The sequence below is a fragment of the Symphalangus syndactylus genome, chromosome 5 (genome assembly GCF_028878055.3).
Source record: "Symphalangus syndactylus isolate Jambi chromosome 5, NHGRI_mSymSyn1-v2.1_pri, whole genome shotgun sequence".
NCBI lineage: Eukaryota > Metazoa > Chordata > Mammalia > Primates > Hylobatidae > Symphalangus > Symphalangus syndactylus.
The window spans coordinates 128,236,208-128,252,686 of record NC_072427.2 but is presented as its reverse complement, the minus strand read 5'-3'; the positions used below and the strand labels follow the sequence as shown (position 1 = coordinate 128,252,686).

Sequence of the window (16,479 nt, the reverse complement as noted above, 5' to 3'; positions counted from 1 at the left end):
AGAAGGGGCTGTTACATTTTTGGATATCCCTATTTGCAACTTAATCTTACATGAGCTGAGTGTTGCTATTTAACATTTCTTGTCTCATTCTGGCGTTCTCTAGATGATAGTGGCAGGATAGGGCACCTCCAAAGGGGACCAAGAACAAAAAGATGCAGGAACATCAGCTCCAACAAATAAAGAGGGATAAGTTTGGGTGAACTGACTAAAAAGGAATACTGAGGAGACTTAAATAATTGTTAACATGTTTCAGGGATTCTTTTTTTAAATTGAGACAGAATCTTGCTCTGTCACCCAGGCTGAAGCTGAATCTTCCTGTTGTAGAGTTGATTTTTTTTTCTTTTTTTTTTTTTTGAGATGGAGTCTCACTCTGTCGCCCAGGCTGGAGTGCAGTGGCGCAATCTCAGCTCACTGCAACCTCTGCTTGCTGGGTTCCAGCGATTCTGCTGCCTCAGCCTCCCAAGTAGCTGGGACTACAGCTGTGCACCACCACGTCCAGCTAAGTTTTGTATTTTTAGTAGAGATGGGGGTTTCATCATGTTGGTCAGGCTGGTCTCGAACTCCTGACCTCAAGTGATCCACCCACCTCAGCCTCCCAAAGTGCTGGGATTACAGGCATGACCACCACACCTGGCCATCCAGGGATTCTTTAGGTATATTATTAACTGTCCAAAAAGTAGGGAGAGGTAATTATGGCTGTTCCCTAATTTATCAACAAGTTGGATTCCAAATGTTCATTACTGTGCCAATGTGGAAATAATGGTTGGGTTCCCAGTACGGTTTGCACTTGTAGCCAAAGCAGGCAGAACATAGAGTAGAAAAAAACATTAGTCGGCCAGGCGCAGTGGCTCACACCTGTAATCCCAGTATTTTGGGAGGCCGAGGCGGGCGGATCACCTAAGGTCAGGATTTCGAGACCAACCTGGCCAACATCTCTACTAAATAATACAAAAATTAACTAGGCGTGGTGGCAGGCGCCTGTAGTCCCAGCTACTCGGGAGGCTGAGGCAGAATTGCTTAAACCCGGGAGGCAGACGTGTGGTAAGCTGAGATTGCACCACTGCACTCCAGCCTAGGTAACAGAACAAGACTCTGTCTCAAAAAAAGAAAGAAAAAAGAAAAAAAATTAGTCTAGAATCAAGAGATAGTCTGTGTATTGCTTTTCAAGTCACTTAAACTCTCTGGGCCACAATTTCTTCATCTGTATGAAGACTGCTGAATTAGAATAAATGATCTTTCTCAGTTTTAAAATTCTGTGGCCACATTCAAGTTGGAATCATTATATATAGCACAAGTATTATGAGAAAATATGTTTCAGATTTCAGGATGTCTGAAACAGATCTATTCCCAAATCCATGAAAGAAAGTAGAAACTTTATTGCCACCATTGTGACTCTACAGCGAAAGATAACAAAAAATGAAGCACACACAATGTTCTATCAATAGGGGCTCTTCTCTGCTCTCTAGTAGTAGGAGTAGTTTCTTAAGTTGTGAGGTCCCTAGGATTAGAGATTCCAGCTGCGGGATAAGATTCTGGCTTCACCTAAGTATACTTTGGCTTTGGTCTCCAAAATTGTGTATTATAAATTGAGGCTTTGGCAGCATATCTGCCAGTAGGGAGCTGAAGCATTCCAGCCTTATCTCTGATACCTGTTCATTACATATTAATCATTGGGGTCAGCACTACTTGTAGAGTGTTTGGTAGAACTGAGGCCTATTTTTCCTGTGTTTACATTTATTTATATATATAATTATATATATAAATTATATATGAACAATATATAAAATATATTCTTATATTTTAATAAAAATGCATATTTATATTTATATAGATATATAAATAGTTATATATTTATAATATATTTCTATTATATATTTATAACGTATTTCTATTATATATAATATATTTATAATATATTTATATTATATATTTTTATATATATATATTTTTTTTTGAGACAGGGTGTCCCTCTGTCACCCAGGCTGGAGTGCAGTGGCATGATCATGGCTTACTGCAGCCTCGACCTCCTGGGGTCAAACGATCCTCCCACCTCAGCCTCCTGAGTATCTGGGACTACAGGCATGCACTACCACGGCTGGCTAGTTTTTTTGTATTTTTTGTAGTGGCAGGATTTAGCCATGTTTCCCAGGCTGGTCTTAAACTCCTGGACTCAAGCAATCAGGCCACCTTGGTCTCCCAAAGTGCTCGGATTATAGGCATGAGTCACTGCACCTGGCTCCTCACTGGCTTTGTGCCCCGAATTCTTGCTTTTTTTTTTTTTTTAATTTTTTTTTATTTTCTAAGACAGGGTCTTGCTATATTGCCCAGGCTGGTTTCAAACTCCTGAGTTCAAGCTATCTGCTTGCCTCAGCCTCCCAAAGTGTTGGGATCACAGGCGTGAGCCACTGCACCCAGGCAGTAGAGCTTTCTTTCTTTTTTCTTTTCTTTTTTTTTTTTTCTCGCCCAGGCTGGAGTACAATGGTGTAATCTCAGCTTACTGCAACCTCCCCCTTCCAGGTTCAAGCAATTATCTTGCCTCAGTCTCCTGAGTAGCTGGGATTACAGGCATCCACCACCACGTCCAGCTGATTTTTGTATTTTTACAAGAGACAGGGTTTCACCATGTTGGCCAGGCTGGTCTTGAACTCCTGACCTCATGATCTGCCCGCCTCAGCCTCCCAAAGTGCTGGGATTACAGGCGTGAGCAATCACACCCAGCCATGCTAGCGCTTTCTTTAATGGAGGTAGCCTTTCTTGACTTCAGAGGGAATTTAGGAATTATTTAATAAATTATGGATATCTTTAAAATATTCCTTTAATATTCATTTTACCTTGATGAACTATTTAATATTTTGCTGCTTCCTAAAAGGAACTAAAATATTAGTTCTTATATTTAGTGGTTATCTGTTATTCTACATTAGATTTGGTTAGGTGATTTCATAATTACGTACTACTGCTTTACAGATAAATGCAAAGAGGTTGTTGGCAGAAACTTGAATTCTGGGTAGAATAGCTACACTGAATATGAACTCTAGTTAATTTAAAACTCCTATGAAATTCTGAAAACAATGTGAAGATACCATATTAAAACTTTGCTAACAGGTATAAATTAACAAAAAAATACTTCATATTTATTGAGGACATTGCAAGTAACGACTGCCTTCATATATATTATTTTGAGGTAGGAAACACAGTTGTTATCTCTATTTTCCTGAGAAGATAATTACAGGTCCAAATAATTTTAGGAACTAGATCATGTTTGTTAAGTACCTGAGCTGGGAGTACATTTTTTTTTTCTGTTCCTAGACATTTGCTCTTATCCTGATTTTGCTTTTTATTTTTTCACCTAAAAATTCCAAAAAGGTCCAGGTGTGGTGTGGTTCACTCCTGTAATCCCAGTATTTTGGGAGGCCAAGGAGGGCAGATCACACCCTTCTGGCTAACATGGTGAAACCCCGTCTCTACTAAAAATACAAAAAAATTCAGCCGGGAGTGGTGGCGGGAGCCTGTAGTCCCAGCTACTGGGGAGCCTGAGGCAGGAGGATGGTGTGAACCCAGGAGGCGGAGGTTGCAGTGAGCCAAGATCACCCACTGCACACCAGCCTGGGCAACAGAGCGAGACTACGTCTCAAAAAAACAAACAAAAAAATCCCAAAAAGGCCGGGCGCGGTGGCTCACGCCTGTAATCCCAGCACTTTGGGAGGCTGAGGCAGGTCGATCACGAGGTCAGGAGATTGAGACCATCTTGGCTAACAAGGTGAAACCCCCATCTCTACTGTCTACTAAAAATACAAAAAATTAGCCAGGCGTGGTGGCCGCCGCCTGTAGTCCCAGCTACTTGGGAGGCTGAGGCAGGAGAATGGCATGAACCCAGGAGGCGGAGCTTGCAGTGAGCCAAGATCGCGCCACTGCACTCCAGCTTGGGCGACAGAGCAAGACTCCGTCTCAAAAAAAAAAGCCCAAAAAGTGGCTGAGCACGGTGGCTCATGCCTGTAATCTAGCACTTTGGGAGGCCAAGGCGGGTGGATCGCCTGAGGTCAGGAGTTCGAGACCAGTCTGGCCAACATGGTGAAAACCTGTTTCTACTAAAAATACAAAAAAATTAGCTGGGCATGATGGCGGGCCCCTGTAATCTCAGCAACTCGGGAGGCTGCGGCAGGAGAATTGCTGGAACCTGGGAGGTGGAGGTTGCAGTGAGCCGAGATCTCGCCATTGCACTAACAGGCTGGGCTACAACAGCAAGGCTCAGTCTCAAAAAAAAAAAAAAAAGCTGGGCGCTGTGCCTCACGCCTGTAATACCAGCACTTTGGGAGGCCAAGCCAGGTGTATCACAAGGTCAGGAGTTCAAGACCAGCCTAACCAACATGGTGAAACCCCGTCTCTACTAAAAAAAAAAAAAATACAAAAATTATCCGGGCATGGTGGCGCATGCCTGTAATCCCAGCTACTCAAGAGGCTGAGGCAGGACAATTGCTTGAACCTGGGAGGCGGAGGTTGCAATGAGCCGAATTCGTGCCACTGCACTCCAGCCTGGGCAACAGAGCAAGACTTCGTCTAAAAAAAAAAAAAAAATTCCAAAAAGTAAAGACATCTTTTCCTTTCAATAACTTTCCTGTTAAATTTCTAGAAAATTATCCACTGCTCCATGATGATTAAGTCTTAATTTAATCATTATATTAAAGTCCTAAAAGATGTTTATAGCCATAAGGTGAGGTTCTATAATGTGGATCCTAAGGAGAGCTTTCTGGTGAGGTGCCCGTGATTATTTTCCCTTTTAAAAACAAAGGCCGGGCGTGGTGGCTCATGCCTGTAATCCCAGCACTTTGGGAGGCCCGGGGGGCGGATTACGAGGTCAGAAGTTCGAGACCATCCTGGCTAACACGGTGAAACCCATCTCTACTAAAAAAATACAAAAAAATTAGCTGGGCGTGGTGGCGGGCGCCTGTACTCGGGAGGCTGAGGCAGGAGAATGGCTCGAACCTGGGAGGTGGAGCTTGCAGTGAGCCAAGATTGCGCTGCTGCGCTCCAGCCTGGGCGACACAGTGAGACTCTGTCTCAAAAAAAAAAAAAAAAAAAAAATATATATATATATATATGTAATTTTTTTAAGTAAAGAGTTTGATAAGAAATTGATTAGCATGGGCCGGGCGCGGTGGCTCACGCTTGTAACCCCAGCACTTTGGGAGGCCGAGGCGGGCGGATCACGAGGTCAGGAGATCGAGACCACGGTGAAACCCCGTCTCTACTAAAAATACAAAAAATTAGCCTGGCGTGGTGGCGGGCGCCTGTAGTCCCAGCTACTCGGAGAGGCTGAGGCAGGAGAATGGCGTGAACCCGGGAGGCGGAGCTTGCAGTGAGCCGAGATCGCGCCACTGCACTCTAGCCTGGGCGACAGAGCAAGACTCCGTCTCAAAAAAAAAAAAAAAAAAAAAAAAGAAATTGATTAGCATGTATATAAAGTAAAACTGTGAAATGGATATAATTTCAGGCTTTAACACATATTAAGACAGATTTGGGATTATCATACCTAGTGGATTATACTATTTAAAGATAGATCATTTGTTAAGAATATGGGGTAGGCTGGGTGCAGTAGTCACAGCTGTAATTCCAGCACTTCGGGAGGCTAAGGTGGGCAGATCGCTTGAACCCAGGAGTTAAAGGCCAGCCTGGGCAACATGGTGAAACCCTGTCTCTACAAAAAAAAAAAAGGGAAAAATTAGCCGGGCATGTGGTGTGTGCCTGTAGTCCCAGCTACTCAGAAAGTTGAGGTAGGAGGATCCCTTGAGCCCTGGGAAGTCAAGGCTGCAGTGAGCCGAGATCGTGCCACTGTACTCCAACCTGAGTGATGGGACTGAGACCCTGTCTCAAAAAAAAAAAAAAAAAAAAAAGAGAAGGTGCAAAATGGTTGCCTGAAATTCTAGAAATGAAAATTTCTATAAGTTTAACAGGAAAGTTGTTGAAAAAGAAAGTTGGTTTGTTTGACTTTTTTTTTTTTTTTGAGATAGGGTTTAGCTCTGTTACCCAGGCTGGAGTACGTGGTGTGATCTCTGCTTACTGCAACCTCCACCTCCCAGGCTCAAGCAATCCTCCTACCTCAGCCTCCTGAGTAGCTGGGACTACAGGTACACACAACCATGCCTTGCTAAATTTTGTATTTTTAGTAGAGACTGGGTTTCAGCATGTTGCCCAGGCTGGTCTCAAACTCCTGAGCTCAAGTCATCTGCCTGCCTTGCCTCCCAAAGTGCTGGATTGCAAGCTTGGACAACCATGCCTTGCCTGTTTAGCATTTTTGAAAGAAGAAAGTTTTAGAGTGTTAAAACCTCTCATACCTAAAGTAATAGTTTTCAGAAAACTATAGTATACATATGAATTTAGATTCCAATGTATAACTTTCTTTAAATTATATTAACAAAAATTAAGCTATTGGGTAATAGTATCTGTGACCCAGAACGTAAGAAAAGTGATTTTTTAAGTCTGCAGAGAAGCCAAAAGATATCATAAAAATCCGTGTACCCTACGCTGGGCGCGGTGGCTTACGCCTGTAATCCCAGCCCTTTGGGCGGCTGAGGCAGGTAGATCACGAGGTCAGGAGTTTGAGACTGGCCTGGCCACCATGGTGAAACCCCATCTCTACTAAAAATACAAAAATTAGCCAGGTGCGGTGGTGGGCGCCTGTAGTCCCAGCCACTCAGGAGGCTGAGGCAGGAGAATCCCTTGAACCCGGGAGACAGAGGTTGCATTGAGCTGAGATCATGCCACTGCACTCCAGACAGAATGAGACTGCATCTCAAAAAAAAAAAAAAGAAAAAAAATCCATGTACTCCAAAGGGACTCTCCAAGGCTCTCATCAAAATACTTTTCATTCTTGTTCTAATATAATTTTAATACTCTTGGCTGAGGCCGGTGGATCACTTGAGCCCAGGAGTTCCAGACTAGCCTGGGCAACATGGCAAAACCCTGTCTTTACAAAAAATACAAAATGGTGGCGTGCAGCTGTGGTCCCAGCTACCTGGGAGGTTGAGGTGGGAGGATTACTTGAGGCCGGGACGTTGAGACTGCAAGTGAGCCATGATAACACCATTACACTTGAGCCTGGCCAGCAGAGCAAGATTCTGTCTCAGAAAAACAAACAAACAAACAAAAAAACCTCTTCAGCAGTCTCATTTCAAAACCTGTAATTTGCAGCAAAATTAGAAAAGAAGGATTGCTATTGGCAGGTAAACTGACAAGAGGGCAAAGTGACAACTCATAGCCAAGAAAGAGCCAGAAAAATCTGTAATAGCCAAATAAATCAAACTCCATAGCACTATTTGGAGTAATTTAATACAGCTACTCAAAGAGGCTTTGAGGATTTTATTAACAGTAATCTTTTTTTTCTGTTTAGTTAAGAAAAGATTAAATTTTGATTGTTATATTCCATTTAGGAAGCCAAGAGGAAGCTATTTGCAGAGACATAAATTCACTAAAATGTTAAATGTTGGGATTATGAGTGACTTTTATTTTTCTTTCTTTTATAATTTTTAAAATACTATATTGGATACTTTTATAATTAGAAAAAAAATTGATTTTTAAAAGCCTGAAAATGTGTATAGAAATGTTTCTACCAAAGCTTTAATTTAAAGGACTAAATATCATCTATATAGAAATAATATATTTAGGCTGGGCACTGTGGCTCACACCTGTAATCCCAGCACTTTAGGAGGCCGAGGTGGGCAGATCACCTGAGGTGAAGAGTTTGAGACCAGCCTGGCCAACATGGTAAAACCCCGTCTCTACTAAAAATACAGAAATTAGCCAGGCATGGTGACAGGTGCCTGTAGTCCCAGCTACTTGGGAGGCTAAGGTAGGAGAATCGCTTGATCCTGGGAGACAGAGGTTGCAGTGAGCCAAGATCGCACCACTGCACTCCAGCCTAGGCAATGGAGTGAGAGTCCGTCTCAAAAAAAAAACTATATTTATATAAAAATATTAACTCCTCAATATTTGTGCGTTCCTAAAGTTTTGCTAGCTATGTCTATCTAGCTCTATTTCTGCTTGTCTGTCATCTATGTCTATTTTCTAAAGATTTGTTAAAATTAATCTTGCAAAATAGTTCCACATACTTTTCACTCTTTAGCCAAGCAACTAAGAAATAGAACACTATTTGTACTAGGTGTAAAATAACAAGCAGGAAAGTACCTTAAGGCTAGGAAAAACTGAGACATTCATTGGATTTCTGCAGTGATTTAAAAAATAACATGTTGATACAAAATTATTTTACTTACAGATGATGAAGAACGAGAGCTTCAAATGGATCCTGCAGACTATGGAAAGCAACATTTCAATGATGTCCTTTAAGTCCTAAAGGAATGCTTCAGAAAACCTAAAGTGCTGTAAAATGAAATCATTCTACTTCGTCCTTTCTGACTTTTGTTGTAAAAATGAATTGTATCAGTTGTAAAGATACATTGAGATAGAATTAAGGAAAAACTTTAATGAAGGAATGTACCCATGTACATATGTGAACTTTTTCATATTGTATTATCAAGGTATAGCCTTTTTTGGTTATGATACAGTTAAGCCAAAAACAGCTAATCTTTGCATCTAAAGCAAACTAATGTATATTTCACATTTTATTGAGCTGACTTATTTCCACAAATAGATAAACAGGACAAAATGGTTGTACAGGTTATATGTGGCATAGCATAACCACAGTAAGAACAGAACAGATGTTCAGCATAAAACTTTTTATACTCTAATTCTTTTTTTTTTTTTTTTTTTGAGACAGAGTTTTAGTCTTGTTTCCCAGGCTGGAGTGCAATGGCACAATCTCGGCTTACTGCAACCTCTGCCTCCTGGATTCAGGCAATTCTCCTGCCTCAGCCTCCCAAGTAGCTGGGATTACAGGCACCCACCACCATGCCCAGCTAATTTTTGTATTTTTAATAGCTAATAATTGTCTATTTAATAGAGACAGGTTTCACCATGTTGGCCAGGCTGGTCTTGAACTCCTGACCTCAGGTGATCCTCCTGCCTTGGCCTCCCAAAGTGCTGGAAATCCAGGCATGAGCCACTGTGCCCAGTCTACACACTAATTCTTGTTAGCCCAATAGCTGTTCTGTTCTATCTACCCCTCATTTCATGCTCAAGGAGTCATACCTAGAATAGTTACACACAAGAGGAAACTGGAAGCCAAACACTGGACAGTATTGTGTACAAAGTCATCTCCCTACTCCTTTTATTTTACATGAGTGCTGATGTGTTTTGGCAGATGAGCTTTCAGCTAAGGCCTGATGGAAATTGAGATAACCTGCAAAGACATAACAATATTTATGAGTTATATCTTAGTTCTTGAAATTGTGGAATGCATGATTGACAATATATTTTTAATTTTTATTTTTTCAAGTAATACCAGTACTGTTTAACTATAGCCAGAACTGGCTAAAATTTTTATATTTTCAGAGTTGAAGTTGGTGAAAACATTCATGATTTAAACACCAGATCCTGAAAGGGGTTAAATCTACTTTGAAATGAATCTGCAATCAGTATTTCAAAGCTTTTCTGGTAATTTTAGTGATCTTATTTGATTAGACTTTTTCAGAAGTACTAAATAAGGAATTTTAACAGGTTTTTATTAATGCACAGATAAATAGAAGTACAGTGAGGTCTATAGCCATTTTATTAAAATAGCTTAAAAGTTTGTTTTAAAAATGAATGAAAAAGTTTGTAAAAAATGAATCTTTGTAATTACTTAATATGTTAGTTAAGAACCCATCAAGCTTATATTTGCTGGACTTACAAATTATTTTAAATGCATTTATCTTTTTTGACACTATTCAGTGGAATGTGTAAGCTAGCTAATTCTTGTTTTCTGATTTAAAGCACTTTTAAATCTTATCCTGCCCCCTAAAAACAAAAGGTTTTGATCACAAGGGGAAATTTAAGATTGTTAACCCTGTTTTTCAGAAGGGCTACTGTTAATTGCACATAAACATGAAATGTGTTTTCCCCTGGGTACTAACAGATTCTAGGCAAAATTCAAACTTATAATGGTAAAGAAACAGGTTGTTCACTTGTTGAGGTGCAAAAATTCTTAAAATTTCTGTTTGAAATTGCTCAATGACTAGGAAAAGATGTAGTAGTTTACTAAAATTGTTTTTCCACCATATCAAATTAAACAATTCATGCCTTTATAGTGTCAGGCCTACAATGAATAGGTATGGTGGTTCACAGAATTTTAAAATAGAGTTAAAGGGAAGTGATGTACATTTTGGGGGCATTAGGGTAGGGAGATGAATCAAAAAATACCCCTAGTAATACTTTATATTTTAATACTGCAAAAGCTTTACAAATGGAAACCATGCAATTACCTGCCTTAGTTCTTTTGTCATAAAAACCATCACTTGGTTGGTTGTATTGTAGCTATTACTTATACAGCAACATTTCTTCAATTAGCAGTCTAGACATTTTATAAACAGAAATCTTGGACCAATTGATAATATTTCTGACTGTATTAATATTTTAGTGCTATAAAATACTATGTGAATCTCTTAAAATTCTGACATTTTACAGTCTGTATTAGACATACTGTTTTTATAATGTTTTACTTCTGCCTTAAGATTTAGGTTTTTTAAATGTATTTTTGCCCTGAATTAAGTGTTAATTTGATGGAAACTCTGCTTTTAAAATCATCATTTACTGGGTTCTAATAAATTAAAAATTAAACTTGTTTCACTGTTTTGCTGATTCTAATACATACACAAACATCATACCCATGATGTAAATACATTTTAACACTAAAATCTGAGTAAGTTTAGCACTCCTTTTAAGTTAAGCCAAACTAAAAAACCAATTTTTTTTTTTTTTTTTTGAAACAGAATCTCACTTTGTTCCCCAGGCTGGAGTGCAGTGGCGCATCTCGGCTCACTGCAACCTCTGTCTCCCAGATTCAAGCAATTCTCCTGCCTCAGCCTCCCAAGTAGCTGGGATTACAGGCACGTGCCACCACACCTGGCTAATTTTTGTATTTTTGGTAGAGACAGGGTTTCACCATGTTGGCCAGGCTGGTCTCAAACTCCTGACCTCAGGTGATCCACCTGCCTCGACCTCCCAAAGTGCTGGGATTACAGGCATGAGCTACCATACCCGTCCTGAAAACCAAATATTTTTACACCAGGGCTCTTTACTGTAGGTCTAGTTTATGCAACAAATATTGAATGCCTATTATGTGCCCAGCACTGTTCTAGGTATTAAGATAAGTGGATAAGATAGACAAGGTCTCTGTTCGCATGGAGCGTACATTCAAGTGGGGGCAGTCAGACAATACACAAGTAAACAAATGAACAAGATAACTTTAAATAGTGTTAAAGAGCTATTAAAAATAAAAGTTCTGACTGGGCGCAGTGGCTCACGCCTATAATCCCAGCACTTTGGGAGGCCGAGGCGGGCAGATCACCAGGTCAAGAGTTCGAGACCAGCCTGACCAACATGGTGAAACCGTGTCTCTACTAAAAATACAAAAATTAGCTGGCGGTGGTGGTGTGCGCCTGTAATCCCAGCTACTCAGGAGGCTGATGCAGGAGAATCACTTGAACCCGGGAGGCGGAGGTCACAGTGAGCCAAGATCACACCACTGCACTCCAGCCTGGGTGACAGAGCAAGACTCTGTCTCAAATAAATCAGTGAATGAATGAATGTTCTAAGGTTCCAAACAATTAGGTTTTACTGAACTAAAACATTACAGTTATGTGGCTGGAATGGAATATGCAAGGGAGAGAGAAATGAGGCTGAAGAAGTATGGAGGGGTCAAGATAGGGAGAGCCTTGTAAGTTTAGGTATTGCTACTGACCCATAAATAAAAATGAAGCAAATATACATGGAAAGATAATTTTAGAAGAAACGTGAATATGACTTCAAAATCATTTCTAAAATATGACACACTGTTTGAAAAAATCTTAAGATTGTGTCTTTTGGGCTTCTCATTCCTGTAATCATGTAACAACAAAATTTGCTTGACTATGAGGACAGAGAATTTGTTTTTAAAAAAAGCAGCAACAAGACAGGCATGGTGGCTCATGCCTGTAATCCCAGCACTTTGGGAGGCTGAGGCAGGCAGATCACAAGGTCAGGAGTTTGAGACCAGCCTGGCCAACATGGTGAAACCCTGTCTCTATTAAGAAAACACAAAAATTAGCCGGGCATGGTGGCATGTGCCTGTAATCCCAGCTACTTGGGAGGCTGAGGCAGAAGAATCGCTTGAACCCAGGAGGCGGAGGTTGCAGTGAGCCAAGATCGAGCCACTGCGCTCCAGCCTGGGTGACAGAGCAAAACTCCATCTCAGAAAAAAAGCAACAACAGACTTACGAGGAAGTGTATTAGTCTGTTTTCACACTGCTATAAAGGTACTACCTGAGACTCGGTAATTTATACAGGAAAGAGGTTTAATGACTCACAGTTCCGCATGGCTAGGGAGGCCTCAGGAAACTTACAATCATGGCAGAAGGCAAAAAGGAAGCAAGGCACATCTTACATGGTGGCAGGAGAGAAAGTGTGCACACAGGAAACTGCCATTTTTAAAACCATTGGATCTTGTGAGAACTCACTCACTATCACAAGAACATCATGGGAGAAACCCTTGCCATTAACCAGTCACCTCACCAGGTCCCTGCCTCTACACATGAGGATTACAATTCAAGATGAGATTTGGGTGGGGACACAGAGCCAAACTGTATCAGGAAGGTAGTCACTTTCCATAATGGGGCTGACCTTAGAAACACTTATTCTCTCATGTGCGGCATATGGTTTCAATGGGACAGTGTGTCATTAATACATTTTCAGTCTAGGTTATAGAGTTTTCACATCACATGTGGGCCAACGACATTCAGTTCTAATTTTTTTTTTTTTTTTTTGAGACGGAGTCTAGCTCTGTCGCCAGGCTGGAGTGCAGTGGCGCCATCTTGGCTCACTGCAACCTCTGCCTCCTGGGTTCAAGCGATTCTCATGCCTCAGGCTCCCGAGTAGCTGGGAATACAGGCACGTGCCACCATGCCCAGCTAATTTTTGTATTTTTAGTAGAGACGGGGTTTCACCATGTTGGCCAGGATTGTCTCAATCTCTTGACCTCGTGATCCACCTCGGCCTCCCAAAGCGCTGGGATTACAGGCATGAGCCACCGCACCCTTCCCAGTTTCTTTTAAAACTCTCTTCACTAAGAGTTCCAAATGAAAATTCAACCAACTAACCCAGAAAAAGGGGGGAAATGTAATGGTTCATGTAAGAAAAGTGCATAAAGAATAGGAATCCCCTGGACTTAAAGACGACTGAAACAAGGACTTGAATGCTGCCAGGACTTTGTTTCACCAACTGCCATTTCTACTTCCCTCTACTTACTACCTTGTCTCAAACTAGCTCCCTCCTCAAAGTTCTAACTGTGGCTTCTAACAGATCATATTTTCTTAGTTTTGCTACCTGGGAGGGGCTGCTCCTCTTCCCTTAGTTTCACTTCAAAAATCTGAGGGAGGCCAGGCACAGTGGCTTATGCCTGTAATCCCAGCACTTTGGGAGGCCAAGGTGGACGGATTCCTTAAGCCCAGGAGTTCAAGACCAGCTTGGGCATCATGGTGAAACTCTTGTCTCTACAAAAAATACAAAAATTAGCCGGGTATGTGCCTGTAGTGGTGTATGCCTGTAGTTCCAGCTACCTGGGATGCTGAGGTGGGAGGACGCTTGAGCCCAGGAGGTCAAGGCTGCAGTGAGCCATGACCATACCACTCTACTCCAACCTGGGTGACAGAGTGAGACTCTGACTAAAAAAAAAGAAAAAAAAAAGTCTGAGGTAAGGAAAGGGAGACTTCTGCTTCTGGCTATGTTGGAGTAACTTGACTAGCCCTCTTGGATTAGTGGCACCTATAAAACTCGACAAGATGTATTAGGCAACTATTTCCAGCCAGCACAAGACTACTATCTCTGAGAGAAGGGAAACTTAGGCAGTGAGCCCCACAATCATTCCACTTTTTATGGTGTAAAGAGACTGGGAGTAAGAGCAGAGCACAGTGGGTCTGCTGAACTGAGAAGGCAGAGATCATAGGGAGCAGCTGAAACATTTGGAGTCTGTTTGGTGGGACACCAGAGAAGAGGGAGCTGTTCACAGAGGCAGCCCCAGAAATCCATATAGAGGTCCCCACAAGTCCATGGCCGAGGGCTGGGCTGTACATGCTCAGAAAAAAGACCATCTAATGCTTACAGATAGCAGTTGCTACAGGGTTGAGAACAGAATAGAGATACCAGAGGCCAAGAAGTTTTGGCACAAAAGCAGTGCTAAGGGACATTGGATTTCTGGGCCTGCCAAGGTGAACATCTTTAACAATTGCAGCAACAGGCTAGGCAGGTGGCTCATGCCTGTAATCTCAACACTGGGAGGCCGAGGCAGGTGGATTACCTGAGGTCGGGAGTTTGAGACCAGCCTGGCCAACATGGCGAAACTCCATCTCTACTAAAAAAAACACAAAAATTAGCTGGGCGTGGTGGCATATGCCTGTAATTCCAGCTACTCGGGAGGCTGAGGCACAAGAATCGCTTGAACCCAGGAGGCAGAGGTTGCAGTGAGCCAAGATCATGCCACTGCACTCCAGCCTGGGTGACAAAGGGAAACTCTGTCTCAAAAAAAAAAAAAAAAAAAATTGCAGCAACAGCTGAAACATTAGAAAGGCTGCATATTAGGAGTAAACCCCATCCCCTACAGTAAGACCTACTCTACCTCTGCCCTATCAAAGCCTAAAGTCAAGCCTTGACAAGATGAGCAGGGGAAACAGAGTATGGAGCTTGAGTCCTGCCAACGTAGGGATTGCAAGTCTCCTTAGGCTTTCCATAGATGTGAACTAACAAAGTATAAATAAAACCAAGCATCAACAAGTTTAGATGACCACTCAGTAACTGAAGTGCCTGCTAAAACAAGAATCATCACTTTTCAGGGAAGACAACAGAATCTAGAGTCTCTAAAACATTATTATTCATAATGTCCAGTGTTCCCTAAAAAATGACTAGACCTACAAAGAGATGAGAAAATGTGGTCCATAGTTTTTTAAAATTGGGGTGGACTTTGTTATTCTTATTTGTTTTGTTTTGGAGACAGTCTTTTTTTTGTTTTTTGTTTTTTTTTTTTTGAGATGGAGTCTCACTCTGTTGCCCAGGCTGGAGTGCAGTGGTGCGATCTCTGCTCACTGCAAGCTCCGCCTCCTGGGTTCACGCCATTCTCCTGCCTCAGCTCCTCCGAGTAGCTGGGACTACAGGCGCCCGCCACTACGCCCAGCTAATTTTTTGTATTTTTAGTAGAGATGGGGTTTCACCATGTTAGCCAGGATGGTCTCGATCTCCTGACCTCGTGATCCGCCCGCCTCGGCCTCCCAAAGTGCTGGGATTACAGACGTGAGCCACCGCACCCAGTTTGGAGACAGTCTTGCTCTGTCACCCAGGCAGGAGTGCAGTGGCACCACCTTGGCTCACTGCAACCTCCACATCCCAGGTTTAAGCAATTCTCGTGCCTCATCCTCCTGAGTAGCTGGGACTACAGGCACGCAACACCACACCCAGCTAATTTTTGTGTATTTTAGTGGAGACAGGGTTTCACCATGTTGCCCAGGCTGGTCTTGAATTCCTGAGCTCAGGCAATCCACCTGTCTCGGCTTCCCAAAGTGCTAGGACTACAGGCATGAATCACTGCATCCAGCCTTTATTGTATTTGTTAATGGAGCTATTATAAATATGTTTAAAGAATTAAATGAAAATATGTTAATGAAAGAACAGATAGGGAATCTCAGCACAGACATGGAAATTATTAAAATCCTAACGAGATTCTAGAACTGCAAAGAACAATAACTGAAATGAAAAATTCATCAGATGGGTTTAATAGCAGATTGGAGATGGCAGAAAAATGAACTTGAAGACATACAAACTAACATGTCCAAGTATTTGGAAACAGAGGGTTGAAATGTTGACTCAGAAATTTGAATTTTGGATTTATTCGTCAAAATTAATGTACAGCCCTTAAGACGCTATCCATCCAACTCTCTAACATGGGATTCTATCATGGCAGAACAATGACCATTCTTGCAACTATGTATTGAATACCTAATATGTATACAGAACTGTTCAGAGTACTGGGGATACAGCCGTGACAAAATCCCTGACTTCATGGAACATACATATTAGAGGGAGATACAAAATTATTTTATATGCTTATTATATGACCAGTAGTGATAAATGCTGAGAAAAAGAAGCCAGAATAAAGTGAATAATAGGCCAGTAGGCCGGGCCTGGTGGCTCAGGCCTGTAATCCCAGCACTTTGGGAGGCCGAGTTGGGCGGATCACGAGGTCAGGAGTATGAGACCAGCCTGACCAACATGGTGAAACCCCATCTCTACTAAAAATACAAAAAAATTAGCTGAGCGTGGTGGCGCGTGCCTATAATCCCAGCTACTCACTGAGGCAGGAGAATAGCTTGA

The 16,479-nt window shown here is 41.8% G+C and overlaps 1 protein-coding gene across 3 annotated transcripts in view; it reads left to right on the top strand.

Annotated features, from left to right (window-relative positions):
* Positions 1 to 10,708, top strand: part of GOLM2 (golgi membrane protein 2) — a 126,141-nt gene extending 115,433 nt beyond the window's left edge. For 2 of the 3 annotated variants that reach the window (XM_055276874.2, XM_055276873.2), the window contains one exon: positions 8,267 to 10,708. In XM_055276874.2, coding sequence (XP_055132849.1) covers positions 8,267 to 8,337 — 71 coding nt within the window. In that variant the 3' untranslated portion in view covers positions 8,338 to 10,708. The other variant, XM_055276872.2, reaches the window with a different exon arrangement.
* The last annotated feature ends 5,771 nt before the right edge of the window (positions 10,709 to 16,479 follow it).